The following is a 22,625-nucleotide window of genomic DNA, read 5'->3' on the forward strand; positions in this document are numbered from 1 at the left end:
CTAACTGTGGTAAACTGATGAGTAGTTTTAGAAATCTCTCCGCCTCGTCCAGTTTGGTTTTTTCTCCCGTATAGCCACGCAGAAGCTCCAGCTGTCAAAAATTGAATGTAAACAAAACACTTTCAGATGAAATTAATCATTTCCGATATGAAGAATCAGCTTATTTTTATAGAGTATAATTGGTAGCTGAATTAAAACCAAACAAATTCAGAATATTGATGACTAAACAACAGTTGTCCTAAAAAGTGAACCTTGAGCAAAAAAAGCTGTTTTAACACTGAGCTTGCTGGAAATTTTGTTTTTGATTTCTTTTATCCGCTTTCTTGTGGCGTGACGGCAAAAAATTGGTCCTGGAAAAAACTGGAAAAAAATGGAACAAAAAAAGAGTAATATTTTCCTAAAACGGGTTTCGCGCCACTTGGATTTCTGGCGACGTAAAATATTTAGCAGAAATTGAATCAATTAAGACAAAAAATTCAATGAGTAGGCTTTTTGCAAAGTGAATTCATTCGGGTAGTCAGATTTTATTCCAGACACAATTCCAACAAAATATCATCACTTAAGATAGTCTGTCCAAGACACTCGGCAGCCGGATCAGTTTAAAGGTAAGGACTGGCAAATTTTGTCAAGTGTCACACCTATGTCAAAAATTACTTAAGTTTGCACAATGTTATATCAACTTTTTCTACTAAACATTCTCGGCACCATTTGCACTTAAATAACTCTGGCAAAATCTTGAGAACATCAAGCCAGGTATCGCGGTACGATGTGTTCTTTTAAAAGATTTGCGTTCGAAATCATGAACAAATTTTTATCTCAAAAATTAATAAACTATATGAGTGTGCTCTAGCGTGTTCAGCACGTGGAAAGGTGGTTAACCATTGTCTTATAAGATCTTGGAAGAAAAATTTCCGGTCTCACCGAGTGTGGGAGCATCTTTCTATGTATCTGAGTAGGGTTTCTTTAAAAAACCATTGATCTTTTTCTCAATATTTTTGACATAATGTTTTGGGCAAAAAATAGAATCCATTCGTCATCAGAATCATAATTGTACGAGCTCCCAAAATTAACGCGTACAAAACGATGAAAAATGTTATTAACTCAGCCGATCTTTCAAAGAAGCTTTTTAAAATAAAGGTAATGTCGACTAATCAAAAATGCAAAAAACATCCTATCAATAACAAGTTTCTGGACAAATTCTCTTTTAATTTACGCGTAGCCAAGTTTCTTCAATGTTTCATTAACTTTTTGCAATCTGCATAGCAGGACGTAACAAATTTGTCACGTAGTCAGACCATAAGATTTTGCTATAGTTTTTGTAAATATTTATATTTTGTGAACTGCGAAATTACAGCATGTTTATAAAGAAAGACCTTAGTTTTTGTTCTCATCTTAGGCACAAAGGCTAATCAACTTTTAAAGCTCAGTAAGATAAAACGTAAGCTCTATATGTTCCTCTAAGAGCCTTGAGAACGGTTCAGTGGCCTAACAGAGGCCTCCCTTTAATCATGTTGACGTATTTTGTAAATGAATGTCGTCATCGTCTGATTTTGCTGACTGCAGAAAACAATCCGAAATTGAAAAGATTTTTTTGATTTTCGTGTTTTACAGGGAGTTATTGAGGTTTAAAATTTTGTGAACATTCGACTGTTTTTGTTCACATTTTCAGTAATTTTTGCTAAAATTTGGCACAATTTCGCTAATATAATTCAAAAAAAGTTAAAATTTTTAAAGGCAGAGTGTTGTTGTTACCGTCAGAGACAGAAGAGTTTTGCTGAATTGTTTGATTGAAGTTTTTCATAGCTAAAGTTTTTGATAAAATTTTCAAAATTCGAACTTTTTTCATCAAAAATGGCACAAAACATGCTTTTTTGGTCCACTTTGTTAATGTTTGCCAGACTTATTGACCTAGAAACCTTAAAACGGTTTGCTTAATCTCAAAACGAGTGTCAGTTGCAATTAGGCGCCGTATGAAAGTCTTCCGGAATTAAAACTTTGTCGTCTTTTGCAGATTTAACTCGAAAATTATTAAAAATATGCATCGTTTTTTTTTTTTTAATATTTGAAGAATTCCACACAACAATTGGTCTAATTTGCAAACACTTGGAACATTTGGTCGGTTTGCTGGGTGCGCGACAAAATCAGGGAGAGGTTCAACAATATCTTAGAATCAGAGACTTTTTGGTTTTTATTTTGATGCTGCCTTTTTTCAAAATATTTTGCTTTTGTTTTCTTAATGTTAATTACTGACAACATTTTTATTCACGGCTCCGTTAATGACAGCTCCAATTTACGTAAATTTGAGGTCGAAAGTAGATACAGTTTGTATTCAGAGAACCAAAGGGCTTTTATGGCTTTGAGGAAGAGTTTTAGTAGAATTTAACTGAATTCTTGTCTTTTTCCTTCAATTGTTATTCTTTTGGCAGTCGGCTTTTTAGGTGTAACCACTCAAAATTCTAAAATTTTTCCTTAAGACGTGCAGGTGAACCTTTTCTATTCATTCGGTTGTTACCTAATGTCTCTTATGTTATTGAATGTATTTGTTTTAAAGAAATTTCTGTCATTTTTGAACTTGTCAATTTTTATATTGTTTTAGTCAACATTTTGCTTATTCTTAGTAAGTAAAGGTCAACCCTTCCTCCGTATAGAACACAAAACTTACTTTGTGGCTGTTTGTTTTAAATGGAATTTCTTTGTTGCTTTTGGTACTAAGAGTTTTCATACAAAATTTTCTGATTTTTGTGCATAATTTCTCATTTTTGCTCTTGTTTTTGTTTCTGTTGTAAAATGTAACAATATTTAACAATCTAACTGAAAAAATCATTACAACATTTGAAACTGTATATGTTTTTCGTTTTCATAACATATGGTTTGAAGGGCTGTGACACCGTTCTCTTGCAGAAATTTGTACAGTTTGTTATTTTTGCCCTTTAATTGTTGTTAATTTTTGTTGTCATATGTCAAATATTGTCTAATTAAAGGTCTCAATGGCAACCACAGATAAACAGATAAACTTAAAAACGGATATCGGTAAATAACTAACGGTTGTTTTGACTTTCGAATTATATTTCTAAAAAAGAGTAATAGTGTTCTTCAACTTGTTGTATCTTTATCGTAAATTAGCCTCATTATTTAGAGTTTTCTTAATTATTTTGTTAAATCAAAGAAAAATTTTTGTGTTGTCTAAACGTTTTAAATGATGTCTTCATGGCTTAGACAATTTGTTTCAGAAGAATTTTGTGAAGTTTAGATACTTTTCAGTCTTTGTGGTTGTTTTTGTTGTCATTTTGTGATAGTCGTTTTACAAACAGCCGTTATGATGGTCAGAGGAGACGTAAATGAAGCTGTTATATTCTCTCAAATAATATCTTATAAATTTAATGGCTTCAAAACTGTGGTTTTGTAAAGTTGTTTGTGAAACTTAATAATTTTAGCTTGCAACTCATTCAGTTTTTAATGTTATTTTACAGTCTTAACAATTAGTCTCATTAATAACAGTCGCAATTAGCTTTCCGAGTAGTTGCAAGACAAACTGTCTACTCCTTTGGTCGAAAGCTTTTGTTGGCTATGAATTTTGAAGATATTTGTTTTAAAAAAAAGAGATAGATATTTGAGATCTGCCAATTTTATTTCTGTTAAATTGTAGCTAAGCATCTCTATATACAATTCACATCATTTATCTATGTAAACACAATTTACTCTACATAAAGGTTTTTTTTCCTCAAATGGTCTTTCTTCTTGGAACAACCAGTTGTCATAAAACCAATTTTCGTGATTTTTGCATATTTGCCCCTTTTTTGTAGGTTTTTGTTCTCTTTCCACACTATCACAATAAAGGGCGTCATTCGATTTACAAATGTTGTTAGCTTCAAAAAGTCAAACGAAGATTTTTTTTTGCTTTGAGTCATCAGCTTGATTTTTAATTGCTGGGGGACATCGTTTTCGTGCATAATTTTTCGTGCAAATTTTTAGTTTTTGCTAGTATTTGTGGTTCTTTTTGTATTCGTATGACATATCCTGGACAATGAAAGGCCTCTGTCGCTCTCTATCGAGGTATAAAAGATTCTCTCAATGATTTCATTTGATGCGTAATGTTTCTAATCACTTCGACTTTAATTTTTTTTTAAAAAAAAAGAACATTGTTTTAATAAACTTTGCCGCTTTTGCTAATTTCTAGTCGACTTGTTGCCATGTCGCATTGAGGAAAAGTCCCATATTTTGTTCCAAAAAAGTGCCGGTTAATCTTATGAGCATGAATTTTATCTGATGCCATTTTGATTTGGTTATTAGTGGTTTTCAAAAAATGGACTAAGAGTTTTGGTCGTAATTAATATTTGTAACTATTTGATTTTTTTGCGGTCTATTTTGGTAGTCATATTATGGTAGCCACAAGTCTCATAGGCCCTCTAGCGTAGATTGTTTATTTTTTTAGTGGTTTGTTGAACGATATGTTGATATGTTAATTTTTTTTATCTCTTCCTCATTTGGTAGACAATTAAGTGAAAAATGTAGATGAGCGGGGTCGGAACTTAATGTGCGAACGCACCTTACCGAGCCTCCTTGTTCATAATAAATTTTCATGGTGAAAATTTTAAAAAGGGCTATTCTGTTTCACGTTCTGTTTGACTTTTCATTTCCCATTTTCTCCAGAAACAATTTTATCGAAAAAATGATATGGTAGTTTAAAGTGCGTCCGCTGAATTTAATATTACTTTGCAAATCATTCGTACCGGGTTTTTAAAGCCTATCTATGAGGTTATCTTTTATTTCATGAAATCTTTCTATTGGAAATTGACCGTAAACAATTTCTCAATTGTTTTGTGAATGATATGTGATCCAATACCTCTTTTGAGTTGGGTAATATCTTCTGCAGTTGTTTCAGTCTTTCCACTCCAATTCCCCCACTGTCAGCCCTTCTTATCTTCCCCAGAATCTCACCATGTGAGCTGAAATACAAAACGAAAATTCGCATCGAGAAGTTTAATGAACTCAAAACTGGATCAAAATGTGCTTCAAAACTAATTCCAATAGTTTACAATGGTTAAAAAATTTCAAAATATTTTTGATCAAAACGACAATGTTGGGAGTTTCAACTTCAAAGAGAGTTTTCTGACTAATCAAACCAAATATTTACAAGTTAAGTCCTTGCTCCGTAAGTAAAAGCCCTGAAGTCCTCGTCCCGTAAACATTTTGAGGCAACGCTTATGGCAGGAAAAATCGGATATTTTGAACGAAAAATATCATATTTCTCCTGCCATAAGCGTTGCCTCAAAATGTTTACGGGGCGAGGACTTCAGGGCTTTTAATTACGGAGCAAGGACTTAACTTGTAAATATTTGGTTTGATTAGTCAGATTTGGTTTGATTAGTCAGAAAACGCGTAAATATTTGGTTTGATTAGTCCAACATTGTCATTTTGAACAAAAATGTTTTGAAACTTTTCAAACCTAAATATCACCATCTTGTTCACGGGTTTCAATGAAGGCTAAGTATTATTACCCTGGCTAATATTTGGAACATTAATACAATAAATTGTTCAAATTTTGGTTAACTTGCAAAAAAAACGAGAGGGCGTGGAGAGACGAATCCACATAAAAACTTAACTGTTCACTTTTCTTTAAATTTGAACAATTATGATTTTGTAAATCATACTACGTTGTTCGGCCTGATCAAGACAAGTCTAAACTGTTCCCTGTAATAAAAAATTGAAAAAATTAATTTGAAACTGACCATCTGAATTGTTTGATTAGTACATTGATAGCAAGTGCTCGTCTTTCGTCCAATAACCGAATCTTTCCACCTGCAGTGTTGCTGTCCTTTCTACTCCGAATGCTCTCTCCATCTCCATCTCTCTCATCCTCTCCTCTGTTCTCTCCCACGCTATCACCATCTAGTCGCTGCTTGAAGTACTCTGAAAACCGTGTCACCCTACCATAACCCCCTATCATTTCACCCCGATTTATTCACCCCTCTAACTTTTAACCCCTCTATCATTCAACACCTTTATCATTCCAGGCCTTTGTATTCATTTTAATTTGTTATATAATTGGAGTATTAAATTAGATAAGGGGTTAACTTACGCGATGGAGTTAACTTATTAGATGTGGGGTTTAACAAAAATTTGTTGAAGCAAAAATTTTGTTTACGAGTGGAAAAAGAAAGAGTTCAAAAATGAGCTCCTTTTTTCGGGATTCTACTTCTTTTCACTCGGATTGATTTATCCCGTATATCACAATTATGATATGCTGGGTTAAATCAACCGGCGTGAAAAGATGTAGAATCCTGAAAAAAACCTCATTTTGAAACTTTTTTTCTTTTTCCAATTGTAAACAAAATTTTTGGTCAGCAAATTTTGTTTCGGAAGTTTTTGTTGTCGCAGAAAATGAAAATAAAAACAGAATCTTGTTCATCCACTCCATTTAGGTGAGTCAAGCCCAACATTGTCTGACAATATTGATCAAGATTAATATTTTGACAGTTGGCAATTAAAAATCTCCACAATGGGTATTTTGAATAACTAGTCACTGTTTGAAGTACTCTGAAAAACTTGAAACTGCTTGATTTTCCCCCGTGGAAAAAATTTTTGTTTTCATTTTATTTTAAAACTGGGTAAATAATAATTGGAATTTTGTTGCTACATTGTTTTTGAACCACTCCAAATTGATTTTAAAGTTTGCAAGTTTATTTAAGCCCAGCTTTTTCTTCAGTCAATGCTTCTTGATGTTTTTTTGCGAAGAGTTACACTATAGTACCAAACAACTACGTAGATTTGATTTGCACTAAGGAATATTTTATCATTTTCGTCGTTTACTCAGAAAACATGGTTAAGTTGTTTTGTTCTTTGACTGTTTGTTACCCTGTTTCACAGACAAAAAAACAAAAGCGGAAAACTGAGTTCTAGTTAACAACATGCATACAAACAGCAGCAAGAAAGAAACATGCTCGTAGCATCTCCAAGGATAGAATTGTGCGAGTTCTTCAAAAAAAAGGAATAAGATTTCTTGACAAGAACAACCAATACGAGTTCAGACAAGCGATCACTTATGCCTCGGTCTATGAAGGCAGCCAGATAGGTAGAAACTGGCTGTTAGATGTTCAAACAAGCTAAAAGTACTAATTTAGTTAAAAAATTTTGAAAAAAAACGAAGCAAAATAGCATTTTGAAGGCCTTATGTTTATACGACATGATCCTCCAGTCCAAAAGGTTGTCCTCATTTTCTTCAAAGAAGAGGAGCAAGAAGTACTGGGATGGTCAGTAAATGCTCCCAACCTGATTACAATTGACAATTTATGGACAATTCTGAAGAAAAAATTGCAAAAAAAAATTTGCTGGAAAATTTGGAAGAGAATGTGCCAAACATTTGACTCAGATGTTGTTCAAAACTTAAATGAAAACTATACCACACCATCTACTAGATTTTATAGAAGCTAATAAGAGTGATGCCTCGTTACGAGAGAAATGACTGACTGATTTGTTTACGAACCCGTTACTTTCATAATATTTGACGGTTACGGCGCTTTTTAAATTTTTTTTAGATGTTCGTAGTTTTTTTGGTGAGAAATTGAAACTAACTGTGTTTTTACAAAATTCAGAGATAGCGTAATTTCTCATTTTAGGACAATTTCTAACTCTCAAATATTTCAGACATAATTTTTAATACCAATAATCTATCAAAACGGATGGAGTTACTCATTGAAATGCGCACAAGTGTTTTTATGTCATTGTTTTAACTATAAATGAAGTCTCCTTTCTTTAAAAACAATTTCCGTGTAAACTAATCAGACTTAAAAAAAAGTAAACAATTGAATTTTTTTTTCAAGCAGAAAGTTATAAGTGCCGATTTGATCTTGAACCAAAAATTCAGCAAAGATTGCGTCATTGATTGAAATAAAAGACAAACTATTTTAAAGTTTACTTCTAACTCTTCAAACTTTCCATAAGTTCTAAATTTCAATATTACTCACAGTCTCTTGTTTGGCAGTTTGAACTGTTTTTTGATACAAAAATACTTTCTTGTGATTGAATCTACTGAACAGTTTAAAACAAATCATTGGAAACAAAACTGGAAATTAAATCAGCCCTTTCTTTTAGCCGTTAGTTCTCAAAACCTTGGCACTGAATCGCTGAATAACTAATGGCGAAAATGAAAGTTACCAACTATCTTTATCACAAACGGTAGCTGCTATTCTTCTACGGGACTCAAAAAGAGCTTTAATGAACTTTATTATAAATTATTATTCTGATTTCAACTATAAGAGAACACAAATTTGGAAAACTTTTGGTATTTCTTCTGCTATAAATTACCGCTAGCAGTGTTCAGCTGCTTAGTGATCTGAATGGCAGCAATTGTGATTACGTAGAAATTACTAACAGGACCGAAACTGTTGCTGTAATACCATTACAAGTTGGCTCGGTAATATGAGTCCGCAAAAAACGTTCCAGCGCCCCTCAACCACATCTTTCACTTAATTGTCCGCCAAATGAGGAAGAGATATAAAACTTTCAAAAACCACTTACTGATTAACATTAATTGGTTTATCCATTTAAAAAACCGCTTTGAGCACTAACCGATAAAGAAATGAAACAATAACCTATTAGAGAGCTGACAATAACTGCCAGTATGAAGAGTCGGAGACAAGACAGAAAACAGAATCAAATAAAACAACAAGCAATACTTCCGAACAGAACTCAATATCTATCCCTTTAAAAAAAATTAATGAAAAAGCATCAGATTAAAAGTAAACCACACCAAAGTCAAGAAACCAATTAGCTATCCACCGAAATCATTCAATGGGATAATTATAATTACATGAAAAAATCACTGAGAGCTGTCATTATCTAGAATGTCATACGATTTCAAAGGGAAAAAAAGCGAAAATCGAGAAGTCATTTCAATATTGCGGGGAACCGGCGTTGAAGCCTATAACATCAAAGTATCTGCACTAAATATGTTGAACAAAATCAATTGTGCCTTATTTCAACAACATTAATGTGATATGCAACTTGCTAGTTTTGTGCCACTAAAATGATGATGGGAAAAACAGTAAAAGAAAACCTAACAATAGAAAATGTCGAAAGGAATAAATAGAAAAATTGTCAAAAGTTGTACTATGCAAACGATATTGACGCCAAAAAAACATATACTTTTCGCTCAAATTATTATATAAGTTCATTGGCCTCCTTTTGCCTGAAACTTTGACTGGTCAATATTTGAGGTTTGATTTTAATTCATTCTGTACTACAACTAACATAAAGAAACAAAGAAGTCAAAAGTATTGCAATAAAGCATATACAGCGCACCATTAAAATCGGAAAAATGGTTTAACTATAAATTTCCGCCATTATTTAAAACTTATTTTGCTGCTGCTGCTTATCTATTTAAACAAAAAATTTACTAAATGCTATTGAAATAGTTATTTTATTCAAAAAAACCTTATTTCAGTAATAAATGATGAATTTTAGATGCTTATCGAGTTATATTACCAAAAAATCATTACGTATCAACTGAAAGCATTAAATACTTTATTTAATAGCTCCCTAGATACCTGATTAGGATTTTGATTAATTAGACTCAGTCAAAAAACTACAAAAAGATCATCAAATGCTTGAAAACCTCAAAAATTCATAAACAAAAATCTGCAAAATAGTTTTGTCGGAGCCGTAAAAATTTACTCAACTAATTTACTCATAGAACACTTTATTGTTGCGTTAAACCTTATTGCATTTTAAGGGGACTTCGTACTAATTGAACTTTCAAATGAGAAATTTTTTTCTAGTAATTGGGATGAATAAATTGCAAAAAGAAGTAAAGAAGTTTTTCAAAAAAGACAGACCCAAAAAACAATCCGAATCCTTATTCATCGCAAAACTCAACGACGAGAACAAAACTTGCCTTGCTAGCGCTGCTCGGCTGTTAAAAAGCGCAATTGTTCTAAAATAATTCGTAATTGTTTTTTGGGAAACGAAGATTTTTATGTCATAAATAAACAATGCATTTTGTTCGTGTGTGTAAAATTCCTTTCAACACCACTTAATTGAATAATTTTTTTGGAAAAGTTGTTTTTTGGATTGAGGAACAATTTTTGGACAATTTTTCTCTAAAAAACAACTTAAGAGATATCGGTGTCAGACATATCATATCTGGGTCAATACGTCAATAAACATTTAATAAAGAATGCTTATATGATTCAGGCCGCAGCTAATTTTTAAAGATAATTGTGCAAGAGTAGGGTAAAATGTAATAAACGGCCGAAAATCTCGACAATTCAGTTTTTTTCAATCATTTTTTTAATATTTTAACCAAGAATAGTGTCGCTTACCTTCAATAGTAGCAAAATCAATAGCACCATTTTCATCTGAGTCAACGTCACTACTGCTCATCTTCTGCAAAACTTGTCTCCACAAATTATTCTCACTCCTCATTATAGACTGTCTGGGAAGTTTCTGCCAATTGACCGTTCGCAATTTTGCACCTGGTTTTGGAATTCTCGGAAGATTCAAGTCAAATCCAAAGTCGTCCGCCGAATTTTCGCCAGGTGTTTGATCCGACATTGCAAAATTAGCCGCTTGTGATTGCAATATAGACGTTAGACTTGTTTGGTTCGGGGTAGAATTTCCGCCATTCAATCGTTGTCTTTCGTCTGTATAATCTTCGTTTTTCTCGTTTTTGCGCAAATTCAGTGCAAATTTTTCGCCATTGAAAGACGGTTGTTTTGTTGTTATTGTTGTTGTTTTGTCGTTTTCCTCTTTTTCTGTATCAGTTTTTCTGTGATTTTTTTTACTTTCCGCGCAAGATTGGGAATCGGTTTGGCGTGTTATGGTTCCTGACATTGATTGATTGCAATGACAGGTACAGTTACAGCATGATGAGTTCAGACCACTATTGGGATGGAGGAAATGATGGGGGGTAATTAGTGGGGGTACGATTCCTTGTTGAAGTAGTTGGAGGTGGTGGGTTGAGTTAATTGAGTCGTAATCAGAGGGGTCGTTTGTAACTGAATGAGCCCCGAATAGTCCGGAAGTGGTGTAAATTAGATCACGTGATGGTATGATGTCTGATTGGGTGTTTGTGTCGATGCTTTCACGTGTTGCTATCGCCCTGAAATGAACTTAATTATGTAATTAGTGTGATATTTTCAACAGTCATATAGTTATTTTTGAAAATGTGCTCTAAATTTAAGTGCTTAATACCTTTTCGGCATGATAGCTCCAATTTTGAGCGTTAAAGGACCCCCACAATAGCTAATTTCAATAAGAGCTGAAACTATATAACAGAAATAGCATTCCAAATATTATATTAATGGGCGCTATAAAGTGTAACATTACCGAGAGATTCATCATTTTGACGCTTTTTTGCAGGTATTAGGCTCTACTCATTAAAGTTATGTGTAACACAAAATATTCCAACATACATCTCAAGATTATCAAAAACTCAGCTTTGAAATTTGATGAAAAGCTCTTTTGACTACCAGTTCTGCGAAACTCAGTATTTTGAAGCACTTTTTCCGGAGCATTCTTGAGATCAATTTTTCTGAAACCTCAGAAACCTCGTTCACAAACCTCTTTTTAAGAACCTCATTTCAATTCAGAAACAGCTTTTTGATGAGATTTTGACGATATAAAACAATATATCGTCAATTGTTTTGCGATTTAAAACCGCATTTCACAGAACTGTAGAGCTCAAAAACAGCGACCAGTCGCATACGAAATTTAGTTTAAAAAACACAGAGGAGTAATTTGCAAAAAAAGAGTTGTGATCGCTTTACATGCAGGACATAGCAAATAAAGAACTCAGAGAGAAACTCTCGGGAATTCAGAGAGAAACCTAGAAATAGAACTCAGATTCTCTTACTCATTTAGGAAATGCGAAAATGATCTAAATTTACCAAATAGGTTGGCTGAAGATCAAATTTAAAGTTTTCTTGAAAGATGTTAACGATACACAAAACAGTCACAACATTTGAATGAACGCTAGAAGAGATAAAGATTATGTCAAGATTTTATTTTGTTTTTTTTTTGGCGAATAATTAAAAGTTGTATATCAGAACAATTATATTTGTTGAATGGTTTAACGCAAACAATTTTTTTCAATGCTTACCTTACAAAAAAAAGAAATAGTGTAGAATTAAATATTAGACCTTTTTCTAATTAAAAAAAGACGTTTCCGTAATTGAATTAACTTAAGCCGCCGGTTTCTTTAACTTGACGATTCAATCAATATGGATCGATTGGAGAAATAAATATTTGATGTCAACGAACTCAAGTCGAGAGGAACAGTGCAGTATCGAAAAAACTTTTTTATCGTTTTTATTCAAACTGAGTATTTTTGCTGCTATACTTGTTAAAAATTTCTCATAAGTATTCAACTTAGCTAAATTTACAGAAGAACAGAACCATTTGTTAACTGCAGGACAGGGTTTTTGGCTAGTAAATTGCAGTATTTTAGAGAAAGTTTTCTGACTCAGTGCAAAAGTCTTCTCGTTTTCTTTTTAAACCGAAAACTTATGAAAAACTCCTAGAAAATTTCCGTAAAGTTGGTCTGCAAAACATCCGCTAGCATCCTCGTTCTACCATTAAATGATTGAGTTTTCTGTTTGTTATGTTATCTCTCAGTTATACAATTTTCAATCACTGTTGTTAGTCAGTCAAATCATAATTCTAATGGACTGAGGGAGGGGGGGGGGGGAGAGAAGTAGTAGACTGTGGGGATCATCACTTGAAAGAAGTAGTTTTTTGTTTTGTTTTCGAATAAAATTTTTTTACTCCAATATAAGTTAAATAATGTGTTGGAAAAGCTATTTGTAACAAGTATAACCGGTAAGAACTTTTGCTGAAATATGTATTTTTTCGACAAAAATAAAAAATAGCCTCTAAGGGCTACAAAATTATGTTTATCTATGATGTTTAATCAAAAGGTAAAAAATTTTACATAAAAACAATGTCCACCTCGCATCTATATTCCCCCATTTTGAAAAGAATTGTGGGAATTAAAAACAGTGTTTTCGTTGGAATTGTTCTTATCGCTGAAGTTTAGAGCTATTGTTAGGCTTAAATTCAATTTAAGTAAAAAGAAATCATTTTACCCGTTTTTAATTAAGCAACTTTTTACTTGACAAGTTCTCTCTTTTAATATAGGATGCTATCAATTTTTCACAAAAATGAGAATCAAAATCGTGTATGGATAAAACATTTACTAATCTGAGATTAGATTATCTTCAAACTGTTAATGAAAATAATACAACACTGTTTTTACCGCCATTAAAAAATGATCAAATTCCCGAATGAAGCCGTATTATTGAAAAACTACGAGGAGGAGACAACAATAGTGCGGCAACCTTTCAGTTACTTCTCTTTGCGACCATAAAAGTAAAAAAAACAGTCCAAAATTGGTTGATTAAACTACCCCCACCCCCTCGCTACACTTCACTTTAATCATTGTGCGGAAAGAAAGGCCGAGGAAATTGTATAATATATGAAAGAAGAGTTTCGCCGCTGTATCAGATTTTGGTAGAATTCATCGTTCGCCAACACATTATCTTAACGGTAACTTACGCAACCATTGTTTTAGCAACGAGTTCAATAATATATTTTTAATCAACACCTGTTGCGATAATAGCAGTTAAATAAACTGCCAGTGCAATGAATTTTAATGCCCGATCGACCCTGGAAAAACACTTCAGCATTAGACTACGAGTTTATCACACTCTTTTATCGCCACTGTTACTAAGTAAACAGTGGCGATTAAATAGTGGTGATAAACACGTAGTCTAGTGATGGAATGAATATCACCACACGGTTGTTATTGCCGCCGAGAAATTATCAAACTCCGAGGCGAAGCCGAAGTGTTAAGATAACTTTGAGGGCGATAACAACCGTAAGTTAATTTTTTCAATCAACACCTGTTGCGATCATGTTTGTTTTTTAGACACCAAGTTTATAAAACTGTTTCCATCATTAGACTACGAGTTTATCACCACTCTTTTATCGCTGCTGTTCACTTAGTAACAGTGGCGATAAAAGAGTGTGATAAACTCGTAATCTAATGCTGAAGTGTTTTTCCAGTGTCGATCGGGCATTAAATTTATTACACTGGCAGTTTGTTTAACTGCTATCATAGCAACAGGTGTTGATTAAACAGTTTGATAAACTTATTTTCTAAAAAACAAACATGATCGCAACAGGTGTTGTTTAAAAACAATTTCACACGGTTGTTAGCGCTCTCGAAGTTATCATAACACCTCGGCTTCGCCTCGGAGTTTGATAACTTCTCGGTGGCGATAACAACCGTGTGGTAATATTCAGAAGCTTATGAATTTTCCCACACGGTTGTTGTTGCCAGCGAGAAGTTATCAAACTCTGAGGCGAATCCGAGAAATTGAATAACTTCGAGAGGGTGATAAAAACATTGTGGTAATGTTTTTAATCAACTCTCATAGCGATTGCAACAATTGCATAACTTTATCGCACTGTTGCCGTGATTAGACTATGAGTTTATCACACTCTTTTATTGCCATTGTTGATATTGTAACAGTGGCGATAAAAACGTGTGATAAACTCATAGTTTAATGAAAAAGCAAATTTCGGATTGTTATTTGACCGGTAAGTTACGCAACTTTTGTTATCGAAACGAGAGTTGATTAAAATTCTGAAGCTTAATAAACTTATACAATTGCCCTTTTACTTTTAAACTAACCGTTTAGAGACAAACTCCATTTGGTCAAGAAGAACTTCCAATTTCGTCGAATTCTCTCTCAACTCAGACATCGACTGTGACGTCACCACGTCTGACCTTTTGACCTTGTCTGCCTCCTTGCGACCCGAAACGTCACTCAGCGTGACCTTGGATGACCTCTGACCTTGACTGGTGTTTTGCTGTGCTTGGAACAAGTTTTGTATAACGTGCAGTAACTTCATTTTGGAAAATGCTGACCTGTTTTTCTCGTCTGAAGAGACATTTTGTGACGCAAACTGAAAAAAAGGAAAATATGAAAATCTGGGAGGATATAAATGAAGCAAAAATGAAGGATAAATAGTTATAAATTAATAAGCAGACTAATAACTCAAGAGGAACGCCATTAGAGGGATAAATTATTCACGCGGCTCATTTTTGTTCACATCCATAAATATCTTTTCAACCAGCAGCTAGAAAATGTCAGTATTGAAATGAAAATAACAAAATAAAACAACAAAATCACGGATGTGAAACCGCATTTTTTACCATCTCGTAAACAAAACTGTCACGCAAGCTTCAAAATGAGTACTAACAATGTCTTTAAGTTATGCATATTGTTTATGTTTACAATGCTTATTATAGAGCAAAAACAAGGAAAAATATACGGAACAACAAATAATTGAATTGCTTAGCGGGATAAAAAGAATTTTCCATTGACAAATTGAATGTGAGTATATGTATGCGAATGGACTGGAAAAAATTAGCTAAGCTGAATGTGTTTGTATAGATATCATTATTATTCCTTACCAAATCGATCCATGGTTGAATTTCTTTGATCCTTTGAAGTGTTTCCTCTCAGTTCCGCCTTTTTGCTAACTCAAAAGCGAAAGTGATATCTTATCAAGTCTTTTGAACTATTTTCACCGTTTTTGAGCAATAAATAGGCGGAGTTATAATAAATAGACTAATTAATGTTTGTTATAAATGAACAGATGAAAGTATAATTTGGTGTTTAATAAAAATGGCGGTGGCGTGTGGTTATATGGTAACAATAATTTTTGAGTTTTCTAAAAAATTTTCAAATTAACCCTTTTTAAGCCAATTTTTTCAAGAAATTTTTAATTATTTAGAAATCAGTCCGAAATGCAATTTGATGTTTAAAAATGGGCTCCATTGATTGTTTCTGAAAACAATTTTTCAAATAGGTCATTTATAAATTTTAAATCAAAATATCAAAATAACTGCTCACCTATTTTTGCCAAGTTAAGAATTTTTTTTAGAGAAAGCGCATGGAAAAATCAATGCAAAAATCTCGATAGTTTGGAATAGCGTATTTTAAAATAAACCAACTAAACCATAAAAATTCCCAAAAAAATCTTAAAAACCCGCCCACTCTTAATAAATTAGGTCTTGCTATAAGGGATTTAGAGCAGAATTTAAGAGGCTTTAAGAAGTCATTAACTGTACTGAATTTTATAAGTGGCTCTATTATCCTGAAAAAAAAATGGGAAAATTCGTTCGAAAACCTGAAAATTACGGGCTCTGTCAGAGTAATAACCGTTTATAACTTGCAAAGCCCAAACAAATCGCCAAAACCCTAGTTGCTGAAGCAAACAAATCGTAAAATAAGTTAGAACATGTTTCAGAAGGCTTTAAGAAGTATTAGAAATAACAAAAATTAGATTTAAAAGGTGATAAAATTTGAGAAGCAATCGAATTTGTATTGACAGTCAACATTTGGTTGGTGAAGTCAACAGAACAACTTTCATTTTGAATTGAAACCTAATCAGTCGTAATTTCCCAGTAAATCCCGGGAACGGGCTCATAAATTTCCACCGAATAGATTTATGGTCTGGTGAAAATCCCAAATTCTTCCTTTAGATTTCCACAAAAGCAGCAAAAGACGGGATTTAGACATTCGATGTCAATTAGTGAAAGTTATAACCAGCCAGTTATTACAAAATTGGATCTTACCTGCATTTTAGCCTTGTTTTCTGCCTGGTTAGTACTAGTTATAAAAGATTTTCTGCTTCGGTAAAATATGCTGATTAAGAAAGCATGCTCTCTGAAGGCATTTTCACGTGAATGGTCATACTAATAAAACGAATTCTACAAAAATTCAGACTTTCGGGTGAAAATTTATGGCTTAATTTTGAAAATAAAAACAACTTGCTCAATTTCAAAGTTATTTTCTCACAAATGATTGCACTATTTCCCAAATTAGGGAGTAAATTGGTGAACAAAATGGGTTTAAAATGGGGGAATTTTGGGTAAATAATTAAACTTTTCCTCGCTTTGTGTTTGTGTCTCGGTTTATTTGTTAGTTGAGAAATAGCCAAGAGGGAAAATTTGGAGGAATAAAATAACATAGTTGAGATTTGATTGCCTGAAGTTGTTTACTTGCAGAAGAGTTGAAGAATCTGGGGAATAAATTTAAGTTCCACTCCTATTTTCAGACATGGTTAACTATTTCTTCAGGACAATAAATAATCGACAACAACTTTGACATTTCAGATCGAAATTTCCAACTTGCGAACTTAATTTAACCGTTCAGTGATATCACCAACAGTCTGTAACCGAAACTTGAATCGTACTCACAAAACCAAATAGCAGAAATAAAAACATTTTGCCTCAAAACATTTTCACAAGTTTAGAGAATATTCAGTGAAATTTAAATTAAGTTGACTATAGCTTAGTTTAAGTATGTAACAACAGTATATTCATGTTCCGACACCACAGAGTGGGGGGGCATTATGCTCTACTGGTTTTTCTCCAGTGAATTTTGGCTGACAGATATATTTGACATAGAAAGACACGAATGGCATCATTGAAAAGCCCATGGAAATTAAAAAGAATTCGTACTTTTCGATGAGTTATCCAGAGAAAAAAGTCTCGTTAACTTGGCAATTTTACCGCAATTTGTTCACTTTTATCGTAATTTTTCACCAAGATTCGATATTTTTGATATTTCAAAAGTAATGTGTTTTTAGTCTTACTGAGATTTAAACAATCGAAAAATCTTGATAATATTGTAAGGCCATTTTTTGAGATCTTTGCGCTTTTAAATTCAATTAGAGGCCAAATTGAAGCAGTGAGTTTGGTATTGCTTAAATATTCGAGGATCAAAATGAAGTGGTAGTTTCGCGTTGTTGTTTTGGAAATTCTTTTGGAATTAAAAAAATTGTTCTTTTTGCACTTTGATAGCTGTTTTCTTTGTTTTTGTGCGTGATCTTCTGAAAGTGTTTTTAAAGCTGATGTAATTGTTCTAACGCTGCGTGAAATCTACTGATTGAATAGATTAAAGGACAGCCAATAAAATATATGATGTTGCTATTTTATGTTTCAATGGAATTTTTGCGATTTTTTATTTTACTACTTTTTTGCCTAAGTTTTGCCTATATTTAATACTATAAGAGATCTAATTTTCAAAAGTTGATTCAGGGAAAAGTACAACTGGGTTTTCTAAGAAGACTAAAGAGTGCAATACAAGCAAATTTTTATGTGGTTTTTATGTCGTTGAATTGATTTTTTGTGAGCGTTTTATTAAAATTCTGGGTTCCACTTTTATTTGTTTCTATTCTCGGATTCTCATCATTAAATATTTTTAAAGAGAAGCACTGCCGGCCTTCTTATTTCAGGGTATTTCTGTATTAATTGAGGCAAATATATTTTTCTTTCGATGAACATTAAATCGTTTTTCTGAAAAAAAAAACTATAGGAGTTTTGATTTTAGATTTTTTATTCATTTTTTAACTTGGATTTTCATTAATGGCAACTCCAAGCTTCTTTCATTTACTAGCTGTCTAGAAACTGCCGTTTTTATTAAAAACAATTAATATTGGTTTTTCAATGTATATAATAATGATATAGGTATTTCAAACCTAATATCTTTTGCTCCTTGCCGAAATTTGGGCTTTTTTGAGCTTTTTTCTTCTTATGGATCTCACTTTTTATTTTGCTTGTATCTTTTTGCAATCAAATATTTGCCTCATTACTAGCTGAGTCATCGGATCAAGAGTTGCTCTGTCTCCTGAACTCCAACGTTCTGCTGCTTAACCTTTTTGTTTTTGGTTTCATTTTTCACCACATGCTGTTTGTCCCACGGTCTGATAAATTTTTCGTGTGAACTTATTAACTCTTATTTGAGACTGGAAAATCTAAAACTAAATAGGAGTCAATTGGGTTTGTGCATGAATGTTGAGTTGAAAATTGCACAAAAGTTAATTCGAAATCTCGTGTTCGTTTTAATTTTGTTTTTTTTTTGTTTTTGGTTTGGATGTTTTTTCATTAAAATTTAAATTTTAAATGTGCTACTCAGCTCATGTGACAGAAATTTTTTTTGTGACAGAAAAATACCCAAACTGGTTTTAACAATACAGGTTTTTTGCCTTTCAAATGTCCGCATGTTTGTCTTAATTAGAAAATAAATCAATTTTATTTTACAAGCACATGTTCGTCCTAATTGGACATACATTAATTTTAACTTACAAAGCATTATTTGACCATCATTGTTTTCAACTTTTCCTTCCTTGCTTGCTTTTGAAGATATTAAAGCCAAGAAATAGAATGATCGCGGTACGAAAATTATCTGCGGCAGCAAATCAACAAGCCTCCTTCTGTACTGAAATACCTAGGTGCTTTATAATAGATTTTAATTGGTTAAGATTAATCTAATTACAAAATTCCAAGTAAAACAATGAATCGAGGTGAAAAAAAGATCTGAACAAGATATCACAATTGGTTAGAGACATGAAATATTTTTGCACTTATTTTTTTCACTTATTAACAGAAAGAAAGAATTAATAAATAACAAAAATAAGAAGACAAATGATGGCTAGTTTTTTTGATTTTCACAAAGTCTAAATTTTCGCAACTTGTAAGAACAATATTTGCATTTCCTGGAAACAAGTGTGTCTATGTAGATTGAAGGCGTTTTTAAAACAGTTTCATGAAATTTTAAAAATGAGCACTCATTGTAGCCAATAACATTAAAAATGACACAAAACAGAATTTTTAACTGATGCTTAAGTTATATGCAACACGTAAGAACTTCAAACTATAAATGTGCTACCTTTTAATAAATGCATATTGTTCAATATGTTCATGTGTAAACTTACTTAAACTATAACAGTATGTTTAAACATGTATAATTGGGGGGTGGAAAAATAGGAGGGGGGGGGGGGGGGGGCTAGCATAAAAGATCCGAATAAAAATTGTATGTGATGATCTCCATTGTTTACGCATTTCATGACTTTTCCTTTAATTATACTCTCTTCAAAGAATTAACAACTGTTTTGTTTATAAGATGCTGGCTAACTCTTTCCGATTGAAACAGTTCACCTCAAGCTGGCACCAAATTGCAAAGTCAAAAATTTATAATAAATATCATTTTATCAGATTAGGCTAAATTGATATTCAGAAATCAATATTTTTGAATTAATATCTACAAGACCTAATATTTACGTGAGTGCGGGTTATAATTGAACATAATTGAGTATTGAAAAAAGCAAATCAATTATCTAACAGTTTTTTTGTTTCAGTAGACACTTTGTGTAGTCGAAACGGGTGCAATTTGCTGAAAAAAGTTTGCTGAAAAACTAAAAACCAGACGTTGACAATTTTTAAATTAAATATCAATTCACTTTTTTATCAATTCTATCAATAGCACTACGATAAACCCAGAGTCAGTTGCACCAACATCATTTTCAAAAACTGTAAACATTAGCAAGATGTCCCAAAAAATTTGACTTTGACACGTGCATCTGGCTTTTCTCTTTCAGTTTAAACAAGTTAAACAAGAACAGAGAAAATTTTACAAATAATATTTGAACGCTCAAATCAACCCTCATTCCTTTTGAAAACCTGTGCCTGTTATCTTATCACTAGGGGTTTGGTTTATCGAATTAGCAGTGTGTTGGTGTGTTGGGGACTAAATTACACTCGGGCAAAGCATTTCTATCAGTCCGAAGGTGAGATATTTTTCCCGGTCGGATAATGCCAGTTTTCAGTTCTGCACTAAAAAGAGGGTAAATGGTTATAAATCTCTAAAATGTAAATGGGTATATGGCTATTTTCGGATTTCTGCTCACACTTTGCACCATGCTCTAAAAAGAAGTCAAATTTAAGAACTCAAGAACCTATTGTACCTGAAAATTCACCTCAGATATCAACAAGTTTGATCTGAATCTTAGCTAAATAGCACCACTTGCTGTGGTGTAACACTACAGATGGCCAATCTAACAATAGAAATTAACTTTCACAATTCAAATGAGTCTGTTGTTTTTTCTTGACACTGCTGACAATATATATATATATATATATATATATATATATATATATATATATATATAAATTTATATATATATATATATATATATATATATATATATATATATATATATAAAAATTAAAGTTCAGACTGCAACTCCTTTTGGAAGAACCAAAACGCACTTACATTGATTGATGCCCTGATTACGATCCATGGATCAAATCTAGATGGGCTTATTGATGTTTCATAAGAACATTAGTTAAATTGAAAAACTTAAAAAACTATCAATTCAACTCTCAAGTCATCAACGCTCCTATCCAACGGCGAGCGCTCGCTATTTGTAGACGATGTCTCAGAAGGTTTGAACTCCGATAAAACTCACATCAAGAGTAGTTTTCCAGACATAAGCAAGCTACTGCAGACCAAAGAACCATCTATCCGCAATGATCCTCCCAAAAAGTGGCACTAATGTCAAAACTCTTAGCTGACGTCCAAACTGGGTGCATTAATGAGCCGGATGCAGAAATCGTCTGGAGAACTGTTTCTTGTTTTAGCTAAAGAGTTTAGCTAAATCTTACGAACTAGAGACACAGGTGGTCAAAAACATATGCAGAACAACGGCCAAAAACGAGGAAAGTATAAATCGGTGAATTAGCGTCGGATTTGGAGAACTATTGAATGAAGCTTGCTCTATCAAGCATTAAAAACAATTGATTGATACTGTTTTTGATGCGATCAACAAACGGCAAACATTTTGTGTGTTTCGGGCTGAAACGGCAGAGCAGCAAATATTTTTGCATCGGAAGGTTTTGCATAGGTCAACGAAGCATCTTTTGATGCTCTGAAAAACTGCTTCCCACTAAAAAGGTCCTGAAGTTCAGAATTTTAATCACAAGCCTATTAATTCGGTGAGAAAAATGTTATGGAACTGTGAACTCATTTTCCAATTATGGTAGCCGGTATTTCTAACATTGCTCGCTTTCTGTGCAGAGTACGCATAAGATCAATCGCAAAACGGTTTGAGAGTAACGACCAAGTTTCTAATCAGATTTTGCCAACGGGAACTTCCCAGTTCTGTTCCACAAAATTTATGCATTGAATCGCAATCAGCATTGTCCAAAAAGAAAAAAAACTAATCGCTGTCCAGGAGATCTTGAGGAGGACAATAGCTAAATGCTCAGTGAAAGAAGCAAATTTAGATAGACAGTTTCAAAAAACTTTTCATTGGTTGTCGGAGTCAAGATTGGAGTGGAAGCCATTACACATTTAACAAAGCTTTTGCAGGTGGAGAATGCTCAACTTGTCAGATTGTTTTCTAAATTGATTTTTCCATTGCATTCAGTTCTACAAATGAAACAAAATACATAGAAAAGCTGCTAATTGATTGGCAGGTAAGGCTATCCTTACCAATTTGTGTTACTCCCAATACAACCAATCTTTTAACGATAATTGTTATTAGCAATAACACACAGGGCTATCCGTTGGGGCCGCTGCTTTATCTTTGAAACTCTGGTCCATTACCGAGCAATTTCAGGAGTTGCAGCCAAACCTATAACAACAATTCTGTATCTAAACAATGGACTCTTGATGGGCTCAGATGTCGATCTCATCATTCAGACTTGGAATGTTTTATCGAAGTGTCTGCCTCTGGGCCCCTAAGTGCAAAATATGGTCTGCAGTGGACCT

At 33.0% G+C, this 22,625-nt stretch overlaps 1 protein-coding gene across 1 annotated transcript in view; it reads right to left on the reverse strand.

Annotated features, from left to right (window-relative positions):
- The window catches only part of LOC142335567 (uncharacterized), an 88,751-nt gene that overhangs the window by 465 nt on the left and 65,661 nt on the right, over nt 1–22,625 (reverse strand). The window contains exons 6-10 of the mRNA XM_075384106.1: nt 14,693–14,967; nt 10,320–11,098; nt 5,730–5,910; nt 4,844–4,946; nt 6–91 (exon numbers count right to left, since the gene is read on the reverse strand). Of these exons, the coding sequence (XP_075240221.1) occupies nt 6–91; nt 4,844–4,946; nt 5,730–5,910; nt 10,320–11,098; nt 14,693–14,967 (1,424 nt within the window). The remainder of the gene's footprint in view (nt 1–5; nt 92–4,843; nt 4,947–5,729; nt 5,911–10,319; nt 11,099–14,692; nt 14,968–22,625) is intronic.

This window comes from Convolutriloba macropyga, chromosome 2 (assembly GCF_964194025.1).
Source record: "Convolutriloba macropyga chromosome 2, txConMacr16.3, whole genome shotgun sequence".
Lineage (NCBI taxonomy): Eukaryota > Metazoa > Xenacoelomorpha > Acoela > Convolutidae > Convolutriloba > Convolutriloba macropyga.